This window comes from Sebastes fasciatus, chromosome 19 (genome assembly GCF_043250625.1).
Source record: "Sebastes fasciatus isolate fSebFas1 chromosome 19, fSebFas1.pri, whole genome shotgun sequence".
NCBI lineage: Eukaryota > Metazoa > Chordata > Actinopteri > Perciformes > Sebastidae > Sebastes > Sebastes fasciatus.
The window spans coordinates 14,441,670-14,465,041 of NC_133813.1; the positions used below are offsets into that span (position 1 = coordinate 14,441,670).

Below are 23,372 nucleotides of genomic sequence, written 5' to 3' on the forward strand. Positions count from 1 at the left end.
AGGACGGAACCTGCCGAAATAAAAAATAAATCAATAAAAAAATAAATGACTCGATAAATAAATAAATAAATGTCATTAAATGTAGCAGAAATAATATTAAAAATAAATGTAGCCATTAATTAATTGATCAAATGTGACATAAATTGGTATTTCTGTTTTAATTTGTTTCTTTATTTATTTATCTTTGTATTAATTCCCTTATTTACTCTTGTTTAATTTTCCCTTTTATTTATTTTTATATACATTTATATTAATTTTTCAATTTATTTATATTTTTGCATTTATTTTTTAATTATTTCTATATGATGCAAATTAGTTGTTCATAAACATGATTTCCTGGAGACATTTGATGTGTTCTCACCTTCTATGAAGTCAGATGGTGTGTACACTTTGCTTGTTTGAGTTTTTTCTGCTGCACTCCTGCTGTTTTGCTGGGACGATGGCGTGTTGAGGCTGTGCAAGGCCGCCTCCAGCACCTCCCCCAGCGCCTCCCTCTTGTCCTTCCTCACGGGCTTCTCCTCGGGGTGACGCGTCAGCCCCATCTCCAGCTGGTACACCCTCTGCAGGGTGAAACTCTCAAAGGGCACCACCGCGTACTCGCTGGGCAACCTAGTGCCGGCGGTCACCTCGGCCTTCGACAGCTGGCTCCGCAGGAAATCCTGGAGGTCAGCCTGCTGGCTCTTGGCTCCCTGAGTGTCTGCGAGACCACCTCCCTGTGCCCCAGCCCCAGCTTCCTGTCCCTCTGCTGGGCCCCCGTTGGCTCTCTTCAGGCTCTCCTGCACTCCTTTCAGCTGCTGGCTACGCTCCTGCAACGCCTCCTTCAGCTGAGCTATCTGCTTCTTCAAGGAGGAGATGTGGAGGCGGTGCTGCTCCTCGCGCTCTTGGAGGAGCACCTGATAAGATTGAGCACCTGGAGGTCCACCGCTTTGAGCAGGCCCAGGTCGGGCTCCTCCTGGCCCACCTGCTCCTGCTCCCATCCCCGGCCCCGTGCCCCCCAGGCTGGGGTGGTTGAGTCCAGCACGGGGGAGAGCGTGGCTCAGCGGAGGGTCATCAGAGTGCGGCGGACTGCAGGTCATCACGTAGAGGAGCGACAGGGAGCAGCAGAGGAGCACCAGCACGCCTCCAACACGGGAGACCCAAGCAAGCAGTCCACGCCGCAACATGGCTGCATGTAGCATCAAATCACACACACAGAAATATCATGTAACCTCACACACTGCAGCCACAATGATAAGAGTCCATTTGTGATTATGTTCCATCACCCAGCGAGGAGGCCGGCTACTTATCAGTATGAGGTCATTTCATCTGAATTAGGTCATTGCCTCTCCGCCGCCTGAGATTGTAACTAGTTTTGTCATTGGCAAAATGAACGTATGAGAAGAAACACTTTCTCCCTTTCTGACGGTCCAATTAGCTCCATGGTCAGCTAGACGACGCAGGCCCAAACATTGTTACATCATCTACCACTCATATGTGACTCATCTGTTTCGCTGACTCCCTCAGTCAGTCCATAACGTCCTCTTCACATCAGCCCAGATGAAGCAGGAGCAAAAATGCTATGCTTAATGAGAAAGCAAATCCTCTGTGGTGAGCGGCGGTTTCCTCATGTTGGTTTCCTGACAAAGAAAACAGAAAAGAAAAAAAAGGTTTGTGAGACAAACTCCATCCCATCAACATTACTTGTATCATTTAAAAGTCAGAAACATGCCAGACCACTTTGACAAACGGTTTAACTGCCTTTGCCAAGCTAAGCATTCCTTCAGGACCGCAATGTTGTCACTGATGTGTGAGAATATGAGGCAGAGTGCAAGGGTGTGTGCTGTACAGATGACAGCGTGTTATTGTGAGTGTGTTCACTGGATACAGAGGAAAGCAACTGGGACACATCCATATATCTATATATATATGCCTGCAGTGTATACACAGCGGGTGACTTAATGTGCCATACTGCTCTCTATTTGTTTATTTAACTTTTATTTAAACACAGTGTCTCTGGAGAAACATTGTCTCTTCCGAAATGATACCCTTGCTTATTTAAAACCAATTCACTCATCATGAGGCTTTTTTTAATGTGGTGTTTAAATGACTGATACAAAGGCTCAATTAGTGGCTCCCATCCTGAGTGGATTTTTTTTTTTTTTAGCTTAGGACGGAGCTGTAGCCTTATATTTAATGGACAGATATACGAGAGTGGTTTACCTTTTCGGCAAATAAGCATATATCACAAAATGTCAGACTATTGCTTTAAATATTAGACTACATTCAGTTGCATGTTAGTATAGCTTGGCATAAAGACTGGAAACAAAGGTAAACAGCTAGCCTGGCTCTGTCCGAAGGTTACAACCTTCAAACACCTCTAAAGCTCACAAAATTCTTGTTAGTGTACAAAAAGTCATAGATTTTGTTACATTTGATCAGATCCATGCTGGCTGCTTAGGCTACCCGTTTCCAGTCTTTCAAGGCCTATGGAAAGGAAGCTCGGTCACGCGTCATCCACGCGTCTTTTATTTGGGGGTACAACACATGCGCAGTAAAATCTCGCCTGCACTCGCCGAAATTGGGCCAATCGCAACGCACGACCGCAGCTTCCAGTTACACTGAGCATGCGTTATACCCGACACCTCAAGACCCGTGTCCGCCTGTGACCCAGCCTCCTTTCCATAGGCTTTGTAGTCTTTATGCTAAGCTAAGCTAAACTAAGCACCCCCCGGCTCTAGCTCCATATTTAGTGTAGAGACGTGAGAGTGGAATCGACCTTCTCATCTAACTCTCAGTTAGAAACCAAATAAACATATTTCCCAAATGTTTTACATATTCTTGTAAAGGAATAAGAAAGAAAAATAATATTTCTGATTCATAACAAGTCTCAGGGTGTACCCCGCCTTTGCCCAATGTCAGCTGGGATCAGCTCCAGCCCCCCCCGCAACCCTGAATAGGATACGCGGTGACAGATAATGGATGGATGGATGATTCATAACATTGTTTTTCTTTCTTTTGTTTATATCTTGCGAAATACTTAAATCTCTTAAGGCCTCTAAAAATCCTTCAAATGAATAAATCCAAGATGGAAAAAGAGTCACTTAATTTTAAGGGGTCCCAAGCCAAAAAAAATGTGATCATAATGTGATCATTAACAAATACAGCCACAAGAGGGTAGATGCTGTCTTCTATCCTCCACCAGTACAGAAAAGGTGAATACATTAAGGTGTATTTGGCAGCGTGAATGTGAGTCTTGAGTATGCCTATACTATATATATGTTTTTGTGGGAAGGCGTTTCAGTGTTTGACTTACAGTACATATCTGTAAATGTATCTCTGTGTATCAGCCTCTGTCTCTCTTGACTCCGCACACAGTCAGCTCTTTGACAGGGCAGCCTGAAGCCCAGCCCTAATGAAAGGATTAGTATGTGGCAGGAGTGAATACTGGACTGTGCTCTAACAGACGGCTGAATCAGGAGAGACAGGGCGTCTCTCCAGCAGGACCTCCGCTGCCCGACTTCGGAAATGTTTGAGGAGAGGGTGCTCGGGGGGAAAAGTGGATGAGTGAGAGAGCTGGAGAGCAAAATATGGCTGCTGTGATGGAGTATCATCCTTTCACTTACAGGAAAATCTTCATGATGTCATTATATGAGTCCATAATGGCATCGCGTTAATGGTGTGGTGGCGGTAGTTTAATCACTTTCTTTGGTCGGTTCACAAGCGGCTCGTTAGCCTCGTATCCACGTGATCATAAGCTGGGAACATTTAAATAATTACATCACTTCTCCCAGATGACTTTGACTTTCCTAGTTTCATGGCTTCCTGTAACAAACTACACGTCGATGCCAGTGAACCAGAAGCCATTCAAACAAATTAAAGCATCCACTTAGTTCTGACATTGTGAAGGTCAATATGCCCTTTTTACTTAGGCAACAAATGCACTACTTTGCATTTTTATCTACAGTAAGCCTCAGTTAGGAGCAGACTATAGCAACATGCTCATCTTCACACAATCAAAAGACACATATCACTTATAGTTATTAATTCTAAACGAATGATAAAAGTCATTTAACACATCTAACATATCTTTTATGCCAATCTGTCTCTAAATATACACATATAACATTATCAAATATCAATAATTATACAGTATGTTATTTCTTTTATCATTAATAAGTTGATTTTTTTATTTCGATTCATAATTTTGTCTGTAAAATATCAGAAAAATGCACGTCACAAATTGCCTCAAGGTGATGGCTTCAAATTGCTCTTATTCACCCAAGGATATTCAATTATAATTAACTATTCCTTTAAAAAAATATTCATTATTGCTGTCAATTCATTATTCTCTTGATCAACTAATTAACAAATTATAATGTAAAACATGATACTGAAACAACAATGATGAATATCTGCATTTGACAGCGCTGTATATCTTCACCTGTGACGCTGCTGAGATGTGTTACTTTTAGAAACAATCGCCAAAATGCATCACAAACACAATAGAAGTACAGACCCTCTGTTGTTAAGTTACGAGAAAAAGTGTCATCGCTGAAAAGCAGCCGGTTTTGCCTGAGGTTTATGAGCAGCAGAGTCACAGTCAAACCACTGAGCCTCACTAGGAATGAATGAGTTGATTCAGTCCTGGTTATTTGACTCCCCGTGGGGATACAGGCATGGCTGCAACACACAGGAGCACCGGCTGCTAAATAATCATGTTTGATTTTATTGGTGCTGCGATGTTGAAACAGGCGTCTGTAATTTCCTGCTTTGTGTTACCGTACTTGTGCTCATGCTTATCTTTAAAGGACTTACTGAAAGAACATGTGTTCGTGTAAAACGAAATATTATGTATTTCCATTAAACCAAATTGTTTCCTTAGTTCAATAGATTGCCATGAAATTTTCTACAGATATTCATGGTTCCCAGGGGATGAAACTTGATTACTATGGTGATCCCCTGACATTTCCTGTAGCACCACCAGCAGGTCAAAGTTTTCACCTACCCAGTGAAATATCTCAACATATAATTGCTGGATTGGCATTTTTTGAACAGACATTTGTGTTTCCCCAGAAGATTTATCCTTATGAATTTTGGCAATCCCCCAACTTTTTGTCTAGCGCCAACATGAGGTTCACATTTGTGGTTTTAAATGTGAAATTCCATTGCAATTTTGTACAGAAACCCATGTCACCCTCAGGATGAACTATCATAACTTCTAACTTTTATCACCATCATCGGGAAACATTTTTAATTTGTCCACTTTAAGACCAAATGGCTGCAAAACTGCATTTGCAAATGTTAGCATGCATGCAACATGGTAAACATTATACTTGCTAAACATCAGCATGATTGCATGATCATTAAGCAGGCTGATGTTATCACTTAGCTATAGCCTCACAAACCATGACTATTACCGACTGTGCAGCAGTTTCCCCGTGACAGTTTTCCACTTGAGTTACAATTTATTTCTGTGTTATTTGAACATTATGCAGAAAACTTTGTTGATGAGATACTTAAGCCTCACGTGAGTCAAGCTTTCCAGTAAACCCAGACTGAGAGGAAATGACATAATTCGAATGTGAGACTTTGCATTTGACACCTTACCAACATCCTGCCCACAATATTATTTTATCACTGTTTTACAGTATCAGTAGCAGCAAATAGCAACAGAAACCGAGAGTGAACATGACATGACATCTAACAGTTGCCGTTTTGACTTCCCTCGCTTACTGTGAACCATGGTGTTTGGTTAACAGTTCCGGCACATCCTCTATCAAAGATCTCTTTGAACTGCATTTTCCGAAATCCACTTTGCATAACAGACCTAATAAATCTAAATGCAACATAAACGCTGTCGGGCTTGTTTACCAACACAGAAACAAGGCAGAGGATACATTTCCTCCACTTCCGGAGATGACATAACTGATAAATGTGTTTTCCCCCTTATCACATATTTCATTCTCTCTGCTAGAAATAGAGATGCAGGGACGAGAGCGGGAGAGGGTCAGAGACAGAGAGATGAAATAAATGATTGGGCTGTCATGAAGGGAAAAAGAAAAAGAGAGGAGAAAGAGAATGATTAAGTATTTTGGTGGCAAGAGATGTTTCCAAAACAGAGCTCTGCAGCATCTGGTTCAGCCTCCGAAATCACTTCCTCCCCTCCTGCTGCAGAGCTTCCTGCCCATGGGGCATTAGTGTGTGTGTGTGCTTCAATTAGTGTGTATCTATGTGGGAATATGTGTGTGTCTGTGCTATTTGCAGAAATAATATTAACGTTACGCTCTTAACACCTGTTAGAGGTGCTGTTTATCTTTGTGAAAATAAGGAAAAAATAGGGTGTGAGAAAAAAAGGAGCTGCGGGAGTTTGCCGTCGGAAAACAGAAAGAATGAATTTCTTCTCTGCCTCATCTCATCTCTGGTTGTCGGTCACACTAGTACAGCAGAAACCACACACAGGTGACAGGTTCAGTCTCCTCTCTGTACTACAGCCTTCACGGGTCAACCTTTAAATGTCTGAGGCATTTGAGAAGCAACCTTGTGACCCTCTCTCATCATGACAAATGGAGCATCTCAGCCCTGCTGTCGGGTTTAAAGCGCCTGCTGGAATTTAATATATTCAAGATATGAAGAATAATGTATGCACTGAGACCACTGTACAGTATATGTTCTCTTCAAAGGAAGACACACTTTGCAGATGCATTAATTGAGTGAGTGAGTGAGTGAGTGGGTGTGTGAAAACCAACCACAGGACCAAAAACCACAGAGAAGATATATCCGCTTTAAAGGATCTTATCAGTGTGATTGCATGTTTTCGCTCTTTAACCGCAAATTCTACATAATTCTTAAAAGCATGTTTCCTTCTGTTCCTGAGAGCCATTGTTTTCCATTCATTTCTGCAAAGAAAATCTATTAGCAAACGTGTTTGAGTTGTATAATCCATCACAGTGAACATCCAATCTGCATTAATGTTTGCCAAAGTTACATAATCATTGCAAGGTTAATCAGTTTAAAGGGGCACTCTATTGATTTAGAGTTTCGCACTTGAGAGAGAAAAATTAAAATAGGAATACAAGATTTAAAGTTGTGCATACCTCTAGCAAAGTCATTTCCACTGAAAACCTTCTGCACACTGCGATCTCTGCAACAGTTAGCACAGCGGACAAAACGACGTAAATACGGCGGCTGTGTGGAATAGTCTCATATTCAGTAATGAGCCGGGCCGGACTTCATATCACAATGTGAATTAAAGAAATAATTAAAGCATGACACGGCCTGATCATACACTATAAATCCGCCTAGTGTTGTGGTGGTGCTAGAGAAATACGATGCTGAACTATAAATCATGAAATGACTCTCTTATCAACTATATTTAACCAACGTATCCTCATAACAGTATACAGGATATCTTACGAAAAGTTATTCCTAATTTTTTGTTTTCCTATGAATGTCCAGCAACACGTAACGCACGTGTCTTTTCCGCCCGTTACATGCATAGTCTTTTTAAAAATAAACTTCCGTCTTCACAGGAAACAACTTGGTCAGGTTTACGCAACGAAACGACTTGGTTAGGTTTAGGAAAAGATCGTGCTTTGGGTTAAAATATCTCTGGAAGTGGCACAACTTAAGTACGGAAGTTATGTGACAAACAAATCCATGTTGACTTCTGGTTTCACACGGGGAACACCGGTCTCCAGGGCAAAAGTCTGGTGTTTTTTTGACCCACACATCCACCCCGACCTCCTCTTTATGCGGCGTTTGTCGCTTTTTATATTTCCTGGTTCACGATTATGTGGATTACACACAAGGACTGATTTTGTGGGATATATATATACGACTCACAGTACATTACTTTTCATAGGTATTGCTATGAATGGTGTATGAGAACAGCCAATATATCCTTACTATGAGTCACCATAAGCGGTCAAGCTCCAAAAACAATCCTAAAGCGACCAAAAGCGTTTCTTTGTGAGCCCATCCCTGACTGATAAACAGTCTTTCAAACTCCATGCCCACCCAGATTGTAACACTGACTTTTTGTTTTAAACGCGTAGACTGTAAACCCAAGCTGAGATAACCCCGGATGACATCATTATAGATAGCACAACCAGAGACATGACACAACTGTTTCCACAGGCTGAGAAGTACTCAACAACGATGAGTAAACTCATTTCGAGGTGTAAAATTAAAGGAGTTCCCCTTTAAGAGTTGACTGATTTGTCTGCACGTTACCTCACAATAATTTAACTTTGACAAAAATGAATGCAGACTTGATATTAAAACTAAAACATGAGAGAAACTGCTAAGAGATTTTCATATTGTACAGTAATGAATGGAAACCAATGGATGCCTAAAGCAAAGTATGCTCAGTTTTCTTAATTGCAGCGGTTTGCACAATGATTATCTGTAAAGGACTAAAACATGCAGAACCACTGTTATGGTCATTAAAAAATTCTCACAGTTCTCATCCAAACATGCACACATGTTTATATGAGAGTGCGTGGATGCATTAATCTTTTAAACAGCACCCTCTCCTCCCACACACATCCACTCTCTCTAAGTAAGTGGCCTCTGCGATCATCACAAACAACCTTATAAACCGCAGGACCATGCATGTTTAAACTCTGCTCCATACTGTCTGTCTTATGTCTCTCTATCCCGTCTCCCTATAGCCTCTGGCGGGTTGTGTATTTGTTACAGGTCAAGGATGTTAACGCGTTTATGTGCATGCTGGCCTCAGTGAATGTCAGGGCTTCTTCTCCCTCAGACAGCTCTGTCTGAACCTGCCCTGCAGCTATCTCACTGTAAAAATGAGGAATGTCCTCTAGGGAGGGAAACGAGGAGAGGAGGAAAAGAGGAGAAGTGAGGAGAGATTAATTAAGATAAATTTTAAAATGAGTGGGGGGAAAAAAGAAAAGCTATGCCCACAGATTACTTGGGGTAACTATTAAGTGGATCAGATACATGGTGTGGGAGGAGAAAATGAAGAAGTCAGTATAAAGTGAGCATGTGGGAGGAGAAGGAGGGAGAGAGAGGAGCAGAGAAAGGTTTCTTTGATGTCTCTTGTCCCCTCAGGTGATTCACCCTCCCAGTCATTAGGGGCCGGTTTCCCCGGAACCTTCCTGTCGACGTGCCATCTGGAGGGCCCTTAAAAAAACCCACATTACACTCCTTTACTTCACTACAAGCGACCCGTGTTAACATTCACCACCCTCCTCCTCCTCATCCTCCTCCCTCCTCCCTTCTCCCTTTCTCTGCGTTGGTCCTCAAAGTGTTCCCATTTCTTCTCAGTTGGGTTAGATGGTATCAGATGAAACTTTAATGGGCCCCATGGGGAAAATGGGTCATTGCAACAGCAGCGAATGTACAATAGAAAAGATAGATAGATAGATAGATGTATAGATGTATAGATAGATGTATAGATGTATAGATGTATAGATAGATAGATAGATAGATAGATAGATAGATAGATAGATAGATAGATAGATAGATAGATAGATAGATAGATAGATAGATAGACAATTTATCGATAATGAATATCATTTTCAATGTAGAGCTGAAAGATTAATCCATTAGTTGTCAACTATTAATTTAATGCCAACTATTTTGGTTATCAACTAATCGGTTTGAGTATTTTTTTTAAGAAAAAGTAAAAAAAAAAATCAGATTTCAGCTTCTTAAATGTGAATATTTTCTGGTGTCTTTACTCCTCTATGACAGTAAACTGAATATATTTGAGTTGTGGACAACTGATCGACATTTTTCACCATTTTCTGACATTTTATAGACAAAACAACTAATCGATTAATCGAGTAAATAATCAACAGATTAATCGACAATGGAAATAATCGTTAGTTGCAGCCCCACTTTAGTGCTACTGTACATTTTGATGTGTATGACAAAGTTTTGAAAAAGTTAAAAGACAAAACTGGAAATGGAACAAACAAACAAAAAACAGGCAGCCTGTATAAGATAAACATGATGGCCGTATTTTGCTAGTCACCACCCAAAATCACATTTTATTTTTCCTTTACAGGAAGAAAAAAAGGGAGGGATTTTGAAGTAACATTTTCCAAAATAAATTAATTTCTTAACGCAGGGACACAGGATTAGAACTTTGAAAACGTATTTTTCATTTCACTGTACCTTTAAGGGATTCTTATAAAAAAATGTATTCATGGCACATCTTGAAGTGTATTAAAGTGATAGTTTGGGTGTTTTGAAGTGGGGTTGTATGAGGTACTTATCCATAGTCAGTGTATTATCTACAGTAGATGACGGTCGGCGTGCCCCAAGCATCGAGAAACAGGCAGGAGTACCGACACTGGAGCAAAGCAATACAGTGCTGTGGACGGAGACGGCAGAAAAAATGTATTTTAGTCACCTAAAAGAAAGGCCCACCTAAAAAAATCAACATCTGTTTAAGTGTACGCTACATTTAGAATATTTTCACTGCTTTATCTTGCCGTCAGACAGCCCTTTCCTTCTCCTTTCTGACGGGGAACTGAAAGTGACACTTATCTATTCTCTCTCTAAAGCCAGCAGGCTCAGATGACAAAAACAGTATAGATACGTTTGACTTTCAGTTCAGTTAGCCGTCGGAAAATATTCTAAATACAACGTACACTTGAACGGATATCGATTTTTTTATGTGGGCCTTTCTTTTAGGTGGCTAAAATAAGTTTTTCTGGTGTCCCCGTCCACAGCAGTACATTGCTTTGCTCCGGTGTCGGTGCTCCTGCCTGTTTCTCGATGCTAGGGGCATCCCGACCGTCATCTACTGTAGATAATACACCTACTATGGAAAAGTACCTCATACAACCCTGCTTCAAAACACCCGAACTAAACACCCGAACTAAATATTGTTGGTTGGGCTATACATTCAATACACCCGAATTTAAGCTTGTCACATATATATATCGATGTATATGTTTACCGATGAATAACAAGAGGAAGTGGCTTTAAAACTCCAGTCTGTCTGTCTTATATCAGGAATATGACAATGGGCTTTGTTAGCGTTTAAAGACAGAACATGTAAGCCATCATAAACAGTCACTCTGTTCTCCATCCAAAATGAACAGCAGGGAACACAAACATTGATTTCAGTGCCTGTAGGAGTCCAAAAAAACAGATTGATCTACTCCATGAACCAATAACATGACAGCCACCACCCAATCCTACCATGTGCTATATATATCTGTGCACAGAAGGGGAAATTGGTGGGCACTCCCTATGTTCAGTAAAACACAATGAAAAACCACATTAGAAGTCTGACAGGGCACAGCTCATCTCTGCGTAATTATGGTGCAACATAATAAATCGTAGTTTGTACAGTAAGACCCTCCCTGCAGTGCCACATGCTTCATAGTAGCTGACACTCGTTTTACAAGTGGAAATCTAGCTGATAATAAGTTGACAACATAAATGAATCCAGTGTGTCCACAAATCTGCTCAATACAGCCATTCACCTGCAACACACCATCATAATTGCACATCATCATCACCTTTGCAACATTCTCGCCACTATAGTGCAACATTATCCGACGGAAATGTTTGGCAAATGAGTTGTGAAAGACGTTGGCAAGTGAAGTTCAGTGAGAACCAGAGCTCATTACTTCCCTTTTCTCTCTGGACAGTTAACTGCCACACAGATATTACGACCAGGCTTGAACTGTGGCATATCTCAACTGTGGTGTCTTTGCATGCAAAACAACAGGTATTGTTTACGGCAATATACTCCAGCTCCACCTCTGCTACTGTTGATAATGTATTCTGGTTTACGTGAGTGAAACTGACAGCCGGAGCCTAGAGGCAATAAACCCTTCGGTGCCATCCATAAGCTCTCCATTCAATTTAATCGATTTTTTATAAACCGGCATTATCTAACTGAGCAAGGGCAACTGTAATATCATCAGAGGTAATTTGTCAATACGCTGCTGTGTGGGGACGTTACATCAGCAGCATTGAAATGTCCTGCAAGATTCCTGTTATCTGATCTGTGAAACATGAGAGTACATGCAGTCTGCACAACACACACACACACACACACACACAGACGTGCACTGAACACACATGTAGGACACACGCATCAAATAAAAGGGGGCAACTTTATCTTCCATGTCATCAAGTATCACATCAATGTTTCCAGTTAATCACTCATATATAGGGTAAAGGCACATTCACCCTGAGCATATACAGCATGTGCACGCTCTCTCCAGTCTTTCTCTTCTCTGCCTGCTAAACAAGCACAAATCCCACATAATCTCCACTTTCATTCTTCCAATATGAGAAAAACAACTCTGCCAGCATGCAAACCAAATATTTCAGGGTGCTAGGTGCCTGTTGGTGAGTGCACTAAGCAGGATTAGAACCATTTTCCCTGATAAAAACCTCCAGCTCGCTCTCTCGCTCAGCATGCTGTGTATTGCCTACTGTGTTGCATGTGTATGTGTGTGAGTGTGTGTGATGCAGAAAAGAAGCCTGCACTTTCATTGAGTGCATGTAATTTTATTATCTGGGTCTACCCACTCCAAATTATTGTGGGCGGCTTTTTTTTTTTTTGAATTCCTCCATGTGATTTTGCTTTCAGATCTGAAAACAAGACTCACAGATTCATAAACCTGGCTGGTTTTTAATAATCATATCTGCCAATTTCATTCATATTAAACATATATCAGAAAAGTGTGTATCCACTCAAAGGATGAATAAAAGCTCTCTCAGTGAAAACAAGCAACTTAAACACACAGAAAAGCACCTTATGTTCACATTTTAGAATTTTTTTAACCAGTGTTTGCTTTCATGGACAAAATCTGTCCATTATAGAAAAATAATGACTTGATTGAATCACAGTTTATAGCTGTTTTTTTTCACAATTGCTCATGAAAAGTTGCTGGATATGTCCTATACATACAGCAAACTTAACATTGAGCAGGGTGAGCATGATGACACAAACTCATCATCACTATTAATATTTTGTGATTATTGTTTTTTACATTATGGCTATATAGGCATTGCTATATACATCTGTAATTTACAGTGTTAACTCTCACCTGGCCAACTTACCTCTTGTTCCAGCAGTCCATCTTGTTGCTTCAGTCCATCTTGGTGTGAAGGTTTGTGTTTGTGTCCCGTCCTCTCTGCAGCCCTCCACCGGTCTACAGCAGACACATGCGGAGTGCAGGAGCGGCTGTGTGTGAGCGCTTCTACCGCCGAGGACTGTGAAGCCTGCAGGAGAGAAGAGGAACACCGGAACATGAGGAGCGCTACCTTCAAAATAAAAGGAATATACTGGATTCCGATATATTCGAAATTTAACACATTTTATCCTGGTTAAAGGGACTATTTGTAACTTTCAGAATTGCTTGTTCACAGCGACACCTGTGGCCGTTAAGTCAATGACAGTCAGCGTCGGGCTCGTGCTTGCTCGCTCTAAATAGATATGATCGAGCATCGTTCAAAACAGTGAGGCGACACACGTCAGCTAAAACCACAATATCACTCTATAGTTCAGCTGCTTGGCAGTAATGTTAGCTGACCAGACGAAGGTCTCTCCATGAATCAATGATGATCCTAGTGTTGGCTTTTCCTGCTTCAGCCTCCCGACCGCGGCCGGAGGGAACAAGGGAGACACCGGCACCCGGTCGGAGACGATAACGTTTCTCGCTGCTGAGCCCCGTCACTTCACAAGACACGGGAAACCTCTATTGGTCTGGAGGAGCTGCAGCAGTTATTTCTGCACAAACGTCCACTGTACATTCACTAGATATTCTCAGAGCTACTAACTCTTCTGCAGTGTGTAGTGAGCGCACACGTGGAGCAAAAGAGTAAGAACAAGCGCGGTGTGATGGCGAAGGCAAGCAGGCAGAGGAGCAGAGGAGCAGAGACTCCGGCCCTGGAGACCAAAGCTACGGTCTCCCCCGCGTCCTCCGACAGCGGCCAACACTGTTTACAAGACGGGCTTCACTAGATATAACTTTGCGGTTATGGTGCCTCCGTGTAGTTTGTGTTGGAGTCTCGTCTGAACAGCGTAGCCACACGCGATCACGCATGGGACACCGAGCCAAATTGATTTATACATGTAAGAAGTTACAAACAGTCCCTTTAAGTATTCTTTTTGAACTGTGATCTGACCTTATTCTCCAGTTAGTCTTGTGATGAATTTGGAAAGTTTAGATATATAACAAGTCTTTTATCAACAAATAGGCGTCTTATTTTGAAAGATTTGAGCGGAAGTTCTGTGTATTAACATGGTGGACTTGACAGTAGCTCTCTCTCTGTGAAGGGTCCGCCGGTCCAGCTCTCCTCCTCCCTCCCTGCTCTGCTCTCACATATAAAGACAGCCTTGTTAGTTGATTCAAGACACCGTTACAGCGGCAGGAAACACTACAGCCTTTCATTCTTAAAGCCAACAAGAAGTCCTACTGACTCCAATTAATGTGAAGTCCACATAAAGATCCACCTTAATCTAAACTGAGAGGTCCTCTGGCTGGCTGGGCTCTCAATCAAGCAGCAGACAGTTAATTACCCTTATTAGCATTACACAGAGGTGGGAGTAGTTCTTACATACTTATTATAGGTAAAAGTAGCAATAGCCTACCACAGTGCAATACTATATAAAAAGTAAAAGTAAGTAAAAGTACAACAGTTTCACCATTTCAGAATAATGTATAGGCCTATATTGGATTATAATCATCACTTTAATGGTGCAGTCGGTAAAGGTGGGGTTATTATTGTAGGCTATCTATGTTGTGAATTCCCCCCCAGAGATCATTAATGTCTTATCTTAATACATTATAATGTATTTCTTGATTGCATTTGGTATTATCAATCTGAATCTGCACTAACTAAAGTTATTCAATAATTCAGTGGAGTAAAAGGTAAAATATTTAGGAGTTGAAATGGAAATACTCAAGTACAAGTACCTCAAAATTGTACTTAACTGCAGTACTTGAGTAAATGTACTCAACGCTGCCATTACAGGACACACAATTCGCCTATATGTGCTCTCTTACGTCACATTATATGTGTGGTATAATTTGGTGCCACTTTTTAATAAGCCCCCCTGAATGAAGCGTTGGGATGAAATTGTATTCAAGTGTAAGACACCTTTACAGGACATCATTGTTTACTGTATAACAGCGAACAGCTTCCTATGCTGGTCACAAATCTGTCTAGAGCAACAATGATTAGTCAATCAATTGATTAAACGATCAGCAGAATATTAACTAGCCTAAATTATTAGTTACAACTTAGAACAACTTGTAATTGATGGGTCACATCCATGGTTTTGGTCTATAGAGCCAGAATAACAAGTGTAATTTTGACCTTTGACCTCACATCATGCCACACTAATATGATAACACAATAACACACACCCTTACACACACACATCAGGATAATGTAACTTCTATTTGGACCTATAATAAGATAGACAGACCAATGTGATATGAGGAAAAACTGTACATGGATATGTGAAGCTGCACTCAGTCCTATATGACCAGATTATGACAGACCACAACAGCATTAAAGATCCCATCCAATCACATTTAAAACATATAATAATAACACTCTCCTTTGAATAATGACTGTCCTAAATGTAGGTAAAATTGAGAAAATTCAAACACCGCCATATTCTCATATATGACAAGATAGTGACCCCACGTGGTAGACTGTGAAAGTGCAACTTCCACAAAAGTGCACCAGAGGAATAATGATTCAAAGTAGATCAATAAAGATCAGTTCAGTGGTTATAGGTTGCCAATTGGAGGCATCATTTTCAATCTCTCTCCTGTACTTTGAGAGGTTGCATCATTCTATTCAGTGATATAGACTGTGAGATGTCAGAAGTCCTCTGAGACTTGTGATGAAGAGGCGGCATAAATACACTTGAACCGACCCGAGGAGAAGCACCATCTCCAGCTGAATTTATTCCTGAATGAAGCCCACGAGCGTTACCTGGTGCGACACAGTGTTCTTTGAAGAGTTACAGCATTGGATATTACAAAGCAGACAGGTACTGGAGGGACTGGCCTGTGCAGACTCATCGTAATGTCATCATGCCTGTTGGATGTTTTATGTACAAAGTGATGACAGCAGTGTCAAGGGGAGGGGGGGGGGGGGGAAGGCAATTAGGAGAAGGATGTGAATGTGCCAGCCAGCATGTTGGAAAAAAAGTCCTGTGGGCTTTCTGCATCCTAACGAGGCCACGGGGAATCATTTTGTTTGTTCATAAAACATGGGACACATGCAGAGGCTCCTTGACATTATAGCAGGAATGTGAAATAAAACACAATAAATCTCAGAATATATATCTTTTTTTTAATAATAACCAACTTAACAACTCATATAAAATAAAAATACAAAAATATACAGAGCAGCTCAAAGTAGAACTACAAGTCCAACTTTAAATATACAAAAGCATAAAGATATCTACTTAATAAAAGCAATTAATTAGTCAACAAGCTTATAAAAACATCAATGAATGCATTTTAAATACTACAGTAGCTGGCTTGTATCTTACTAAATGCACAGAGCATATTTCACATATGATTCATAATGGACACGCCTGAGGTTTGTCTTAAATGCATAGGATGTTTAAAGCAGCGTTTGCCAACCTTTTTAGCTTGTGAACCCTTAAAACACAAATCCATATCTACTCGTGAGCAATTGAAGCTAGATTTTTTCCTTCTCAGATTTGTTTCATTCAAAGGAATTTTGAATGCTTAAGAGGTCAAATATATCCAGTAGTTGATGACAAAAAAAGCAAAACTTAGAGAAAAATCGGAATAAATAAACATATTTTTGTAGAATTTGTTCTTTTGATTTCCTTTTAATTATTCTGACCCTTCATCCCCAGGTAAGGAACCACTGAACTAAAGTGAACGTAGAAATATTTGACTTTGGTTTTTCAGTAGCCCTTCGTGAAAAGATGGGTTGACGTGTTCCTTGTTGTTGTTTCCTAACCCTTAAAGTTCTGGAAGATCTCTGCGGCGTCCAGCCAGGACCTGAAGCACGCCAGGCCTCGGTCTCTGATCTGTTTCCTGCCCTTGTCTGTGATCACGTCGCCATCCTCCTTCACGATCACCAGTTTGGGCACCGCTGTGATCTTGTAGCGCTGCTTCAACTCACTGAGAGAGAAAAGAGACATAGAAAGGTATTTATTACAAACAAACAAACAAACAGCTGCAACACCTTCACTTCTTCTACTTTGTGAATAAAACATTATACGCTTGATAGTGGTGGAACGTAATAAAGTATATTTACTCAGGTATGGTACATAAGTACAAATCTGAGATACTTTTACTTTAATATTTCCATTACATGCAATTTTTTTTTAAATTTTACACCTCAGATAGAAATACTGTACATTTTACTCCACTGCATTTATTTGACATTTCTAGTCTCAAATGTTCATTTTTGATGGGTTTCTTACTGTTAAATGATTGTAAACTGAATATTTTAGGGGGTTTTAACTGTTGGTTGGACAAAATGAGACATCCGAGGACATCACCTTGGACTCCTGGAATTTTTTCACCTTTTTCTGACATTTTCAAAATCAAATAATTGATTTGTCGAGAAGGTAAACAGCAGATTAATCGATAATGAATATAATAGTCAGTTGCAGCCCAAGCATTGTTATTGGTTTAACTAGTACAAAGCAGTATATATTTTTTTATAAATTACATGTATCTGTTTTTATGTTTTTTTTATTTTTTTCCACTCACAATGTTGTTTGGTTACGATTGCCCAGAAGCCTTTATAGATATTTAAATCAATATCCTCCTCACAAACACTAACCATACACTTCCACGCAACACACACACACACAAACACGTTTGTATTTTTTAAATATATTTACAGTATTGTTATTGTTGTTATTAGATATATCTTGTCCTAATTGTTTGTTATCACTATTATGTATTAATATTATTTATTCATATTAATCTTGTCTCCTGCACTGTATATTATTCATTTATTTATTTCTTTGTTATGTTGTATAGTCTTAAATTGTTCAAAACAAATAAACAAAATACTTACACATTCATGCATCAGTAATTATAATCCCAGGGTATATAATATACAATAACACATCACTGACATGACAATGTTATGCCTTCATAATAAGTACTTTTGATGTAATGTGTTAACAATGTTTGACACTGATTCAATGCAACATGACATTCAGAGACAAACAATATTAAAGTAAACCATAAAAAATCAATCTTAAGAGTCACTCAGGTGTGGGAGACAGTTTGTCTGTCCTGGCACTTAACCCTAATCCCTGAGAGGGTGACCCTTATAAACATTGTACATAAGCTGGAGCACAGACTCCTGAGCTGCCTGTGGAAAGAGTGTTAAACCTTAGAAGATATAAGACAAATAAAGCACAATCAAGTGCAGCCAAGTATGTCTAGCCAAGGGAAACATGCATGCACTTTATAAAATAACCAGAGTTGCATTGACTTCTCATTAGCTCTTGACACTCACTGCTTGTACTCATCCGTCCAAGGCAGAGCCAGCCAGTCTCCGTGCATATCATGATAATATTCAACCATGTCATCGGTCGACTTGTCAGAGGAGACAAAAACTATCTCAAACTGAGCTGCAGGTTCGCTCTCTTCCACCAGCTCCGTGTAGAAATCACACAGGATGGGAGTGAAGTCTCGACAAGGAGGACACCATCCTGCAGAGAAGTAGATCCCCACCACTTTGTTCCTCAACGCCTCGTCGGGATCCACTAAATCCCCGTCTTTATTCACCAGAGTCCGACCGGTAAACACCTCCACCATGTCTGCTAAAGTCTCAGGCACAACTTCAGAGACTTAAAGTGTTGCTTTTTAGCTCATTATTTCCTCGTTTCAACACATAGAAGAAGTGGAGGAGGTTCTCCTGTGATGTTTACAAGCTACTTACAGCCAATCCTGTTTGTTAATCACCTGCAGACCAATGAGGACAAGAGGCAGACGGTGTTGTAGTTCATTAGAGCCATGCATGTGGCTGTCATGGGTTGAAAGTCTGCATGCAAAAGCTGATCACATGCTAGTAGTTTACAGTTCAGCTGCAGCACGACGTTTCACAGCACTTTCAGGCAGCCTGGACGAGCACATGCGCAGAGCCAAACAACAGTATTACATTTCAGCAACAGGGCAATACAAAGTGCTTTACATAAACATTCAAGAACATTGCGACAAAGTGCAAAAGAACATTGAGACATAATTAAAACAGTTATAAAAACTTTAAAGATTAGAAAATAAAAACAAGCTAAAAAGAAAAGCTTTAGGATAGGAGCTAAAATAGAGTATAACACACAATAGTATAAGCAGGCAGCAGCAAACAGGAAAGTTTTAAGTTTTGTTTTAAGTGAAGTCAGAGTTGGAGTTGGTCCTGCAGGTTTCTGGGAGCTTGTTCCAGATATTTGGTGCATAAAATCTGAACCCTGCTTCTTCTGCATGTTTAGTTCTGACTCTGGGGACACTAAGCAGACCTGATCCAGATGAACCTGAGAGGTCTGGATGGTTCATAACATAGCAGAAGATCAGAAATGTATTTTGGCCCTAAACCATTTAGTGCTTTGTAAACCAGCAGCAGTATTTTGAAATCAATTCTCTAAGAGACAGGGAGCCAGTGTAGAGACCTCAGAACTGGACTGATATGATCCACTTTCTTTCACAAGATTAATTCATTTACAAACAGTATAAGGTAAAAATCATTACAGTAACAAAGTTATCATCCTCAAAACTGAGCAGATATTACAATAGACAATAAACATTTACACAGACAATAAAATAAAGAAAAGCATGTACGGAGCCTCAAGTTAGTCACTTGTTCCCTCAAGTTAGTAAGTCGTTCCCTTAAGTTAGTAAGTTGTTCCCTCAAGTTAGTAACTCGTTCCCTTCCTTTCCTTCCTTTTCCTCCTCTGCAATGCTCTTGTCCTCCCCCTCTTTCTCCTCCCATGACGTTTCCTCGTCCTCCTTCATTTTCTCCTCATCCTCATCCTGTCGTCAATCATCTGTTTTCATTCTTCTTCCTCTTGCACTCTTACTCCTTCTCCCTCTCTTCCTCTTTTTCCACCTCCTTTGTCGTTCCTTTCACTTAACTTCCTCTTCCTCCCATCCTTGTCCTGTTCTTCTTTCTTGTCCTCTCTCTCCTTCCTTCCCCTTTTCCATTTTGTCTCCTCACCTCTTCAAGGACCGTATTCCATATCTCTCTCTCTTGTTCTTGTTCTTGTTTATGTTCTTCTTCTTCACTGGGATTTTTTTTTTTTTTGTATCATAAACATAAAAGAAACAAACAAAAAACAGTATTTCTGTGCAAGTACTCTAATAAAATAAATACAATACAAAAAGAATATGATTAACTACTTAAATAAGTGTATCAAGTACACGTCAGTGTGCTTCCAGCTCTCCTTGTTTCTTTAGTGAAGTGGACTGAGGTCATTTGGAAAGAAACCCGGCCAGTCCTTCCTCCTCGAGCATTTTGCTGCCCATTAGTGCAGTCAGCTCCTGTGTTGAAAGACTGAAGGGGACTTTTTTTTTTACAAGGATACAAGGATTCTTTCTCTAACCCAAAACAATTCCCACCAACATGACCTCTAATTCCAATTTATCCAACATGCGACGGTTGGTAGAACAACTGAAGCTCGAGGCCAGCGTGGAGAGAATCAAGGTAAAGACAGAAAAATATTATACATTTAAAGAACGTGAGAGTTTTTAGGGTTGACTGATGAGCTTTTCTTGATTTGTTTAAGTTTGTTATTTTCACACACTGGTATTAGATTTAACAGTTTAATTTTGGGCTTTATTTTACGATAACATTTTTATCAGTTTAGTGTTTTTTTCTAGGTTTATTAAGTAATTGTAAGTAATCTTGATGACTTTGCTTATGTCTTCTGTATTGTAATGTGATTTTAGGTTGCGTTGATTGTTGCTATTATTTCTTAGTTTGTACATTGTACTGCACTTTTCTTTATTCCTTTTAGCTTTTTATCCTCTGTTCAGCTGCCTTTAACATGTTGTTTGTTTTCTTGTTGTTTTAAATCCTAATTTAACAACTTACTTATTAGTAAGTCGTTAATAAAGGGTGTTGTGTTTCTCACTTTCTAATAACCCATCAAGTCTGCAGTTACAAATGTCAACAAATCATTAATAAAGGATCTTTTCAATTTCTAACAGGCCTACAGCAAAACGTTGTCAGTCACCTGCAATTATAAATGTTAATAAATCATTAATAGAAGGTCAGTTAATGCTGAAGGAGCATGAAAACATCAGGCAACCCTATTCTATTCGTATTAATGGCTTAACTGATCTATAAAGTATTAGTAAATGATTCATTAATCATTAATAAAGCCATTAATTAATGCTTATAAAGCTTTTATATTGGTTAATTGATCAGAAAGTGGTACCATATAGATAAATATGTCTGTGTTTATGTTCCCAGGTGTCCCAGGCGGCTGCAGAGCTCCAGCAGTACTGTCTGCAGAACGCAGGTAAAGATGCGCTGCTGGTCGGAGTCCCCACAGGCAGCAACCCCTTCAGAGAGCCACGCTCCTGTGCTGTAGTGTGAAGGTCAGAGTTCAACTAAGTTTACAGCTTCTTATTAATATAGCAGAATTTCAAATGAGGAATAAAAACATTTGCACTTTTTTTACAGAGGAGGAAGGAGTGGACACAACTGTGGCATCTCACTCACAGAAGACAATCATTCCATTTTGTCTGTATCCATTTTTTAAAAAGAAAAGCACATAAAAAATTAGCTTTCACAATTCATTTTTCAAATAAACGTCTTGTTTTTCTACATGGCCCTACAATTTGCTTTTTTTTTAACACATTATTAAAAGGCTTTACAGAAACGTACTGCATCTTAGTCTTTATTTAAATAACTACAGTGGACAGTGGTAGAGTCTAACAGTGATTAGCGGATGTTTATAGCCGGGCTCTAAATTACGCCTTGGAATCTCTCGGCGTCCGAGCTTCCTGATGTTCAGTCTAAGTTAGGAGCACAGCCAGAGAGAGGAAACTGTGTCTTCCTGTTCAAAACTGCAAAGACACTCAACAGAGAGTCACACCTCACTCGGCGTTTGAGCTTTTAAAGATTTTGGACCTTATTTACAAGCTCAAGGCTATGCAAGTGTAGAAGTAAAACATGAATCACCAGAGTGAATCATGTTTTACTTCTACAATCATGTTTTATTCATGGATGTTTAGTCATCTGTCAGTTTATTTTATTTATTTTCTGTATAAAATCTAACTTTTATATTTGAAGACGTAGACAATCGCCCCAGAAACATCAGCCTAAAAGAGGTCTAGCCTGTCATGAGACGACTCTCTACTTTGTCACTTCCTTTTCCTCTCACTCCTCTCGGACGTGTCTCAATAGTTTTCCTTCCTTTTAGTGCCTCCTTTCCTTACAGCCTTTGTTCAGATGTACACTGAGGGCATCAGATGTTCCTCCTTTTTGACACTTCTTGCATGAGAATGAGCAGAAACAGAATGGGATGCAGAGAATTAACATTTTCTTCAGTCTCTCTAAGACAGAAATATACATTTTATATATTTTTAATCCTATATAACATGCAAAATACCAACAGGTTTGACAGAAGAAAGCTTTTCATACTTACTGTATGCTGCAGTGTATTCTGTTCTGGAGCTTTTAATAAATTACCAGAGTGTAAAACCTAATTTTCACACATAAACTGATTCATTTGAGTGATGGAAAACTGTTTTTTCCACTGACTATCCTGTCCTTTCTCATGATTTTTTTCCCTTTAAATGAGTAACCTCTTTCTCATATGCATATTAAATCATAGGAAAGGCATGAGACAGGCTGGTTTATACATAAACTTATAAACCAAAACTTAACCACGAGTACAATTTTAGGTGTTGAAAATATAGTTATTTAATTATTAAAGGAAAGTGTCAACTTATGCCATCTGCTGGTCATGTCTCGGGAACAAAAATATCACACTTCATTTCAGCCAGTGGTGGAAGTAGTATTCAGATATGTTACTGCAGTAAAAGTAGCAATACAACAATGTAGAAATACATAATTAAAAGTTAAAAAGCCCTGAATTTGAAAATGTTAGGCACTTAGGTAAAAGTATACACTGTCAGAAAAAAGGGTGCACATTCTGGTGATGTACCCTCAAGGGGTCATTGTTGATCTATAAGGTACTAATATGTACTTTTTCTTGGTTGATATGGTACATTTATGTTCCAAACTGAGAAAGGGTCCATGTCTGTACCATTTTTCCAACATATAGAGGTACAATAATAAAGATTTCAGCATGTGTATAAGTATTATCGGTAAATTGTATGTTTTAAAAGTTAAAATACTAGTATTCAATTTTGAAAAAAGGCCCATGTGAGTGTTATATAATATATTATACGATCTTGATA

At 39.7% G+C, this 23,372-nt stretch overlaps 3 protein-coding genes across 6 annotated transcripts in view; 1 reads left to right on the forward strand and 2 right to left on the reverse strand.

Annotated features, from left to right (window-relative positions):
• Positions 1 to 16,056, reverse strand: part of csgalnact1a (chondroitin sulfate N-acetylgalactosaminyltransferase 1a) — a 38,497-nt gene extending 22,441 nt beyond the window's left edge. Inside the window, exons 1-3 of one of the 2 annotated variants that reach the window (XM_074617511.1) lie at positions 15,934 to 16,056; positions 13,042 to 13,203; positions 362 to 1,616 (exon numbers count right to left, since the gene is read on the reverse strand). In XM_074617511.1, the coding sequence (XP_074473612.1) occupies positions 362 to 1,178 (817 nt within the window). In that variant the 5' untranslated portion in view covers positions 1,179 to 1,616; positions 13,042 to 13,203; positions 15,934 to 16,056. Of the gene's footprint in view, positions 1 to 361; positions 1,617 to 13,028; positions 13,204 to 15,933 lie in introns of both variants that reach the window. The other variant, XM_074617512.1, reaches the window with a different exon arrangement.
• Positions 16,057 to 16,276: 220 nt separating this feature from the next.
• Positions 16,277 to 19,080, reverse strand: nxnl2 (nucleoredoxin like 2). 3 transcript variants are annotated; one of them, XM_074617524.1, is made up of 3 exons: positions 18,892 to 19,080; positions 18,466 to 18,769; positions 16,277 to 17,105 (listed from the first exon to the last, which is right to left on the reverse strand). In XM_074617524.1, the coding sequence occupies exons 2-3, from the start codon at positions 18,765 to 18,767 to the stop codon at positions 16,937 to 16,939; spliced, it is 471 nt and encodes a 156-aa protein (XP_074473625.1). In that variant the 5' UTR covers positions 18,768 to 18,769; positions 18,892 to 19,080; the 3' UTR covers positions 16,277 to 16,936. The 3 variants fall into 3 exon arrangements, with proteins under 3 accessions (XP_074473625.1, XP_074473624.1, XP_074473623.1); XM_074617523.1 differs by having other exon boundaries at positions 18,466 to 18,772; positions 18,892 to 19,079; XM_074617522.1 differs by having other exon boundaries at positions 18,466 to 19,079.
• A 1,284-nt stretch (positions 19,081 to 20,364) lies between these two features.
• On the forward strand, positions 20,365 to 21,795 carry gng10 (guanine nucleotide binding protein (G protein), gamma 10). Its single transcript, XM_074617525.1, has 3 exons — positions 20,365 to 20,643; positions 21,415 to 21,542; positions 21,628 to 21,795. The coding sequence occupies exons 1-2, from the start codon at positions 20,563 to 20,565 to the stop codon at positions 21,538 to 21,540; spliced, it is 207 nt and encodes a 68-aa protein (XP_074473626.1). The 5' UTR covers positions 20,365 to 20,562; the 3' UTR covers positions 21,541 to 21,542; positions 21,628 to 21,795.
• The last annotated feature ends 1,577 nt before the right edge of the window (positions 21,796 to 23,372 follow it).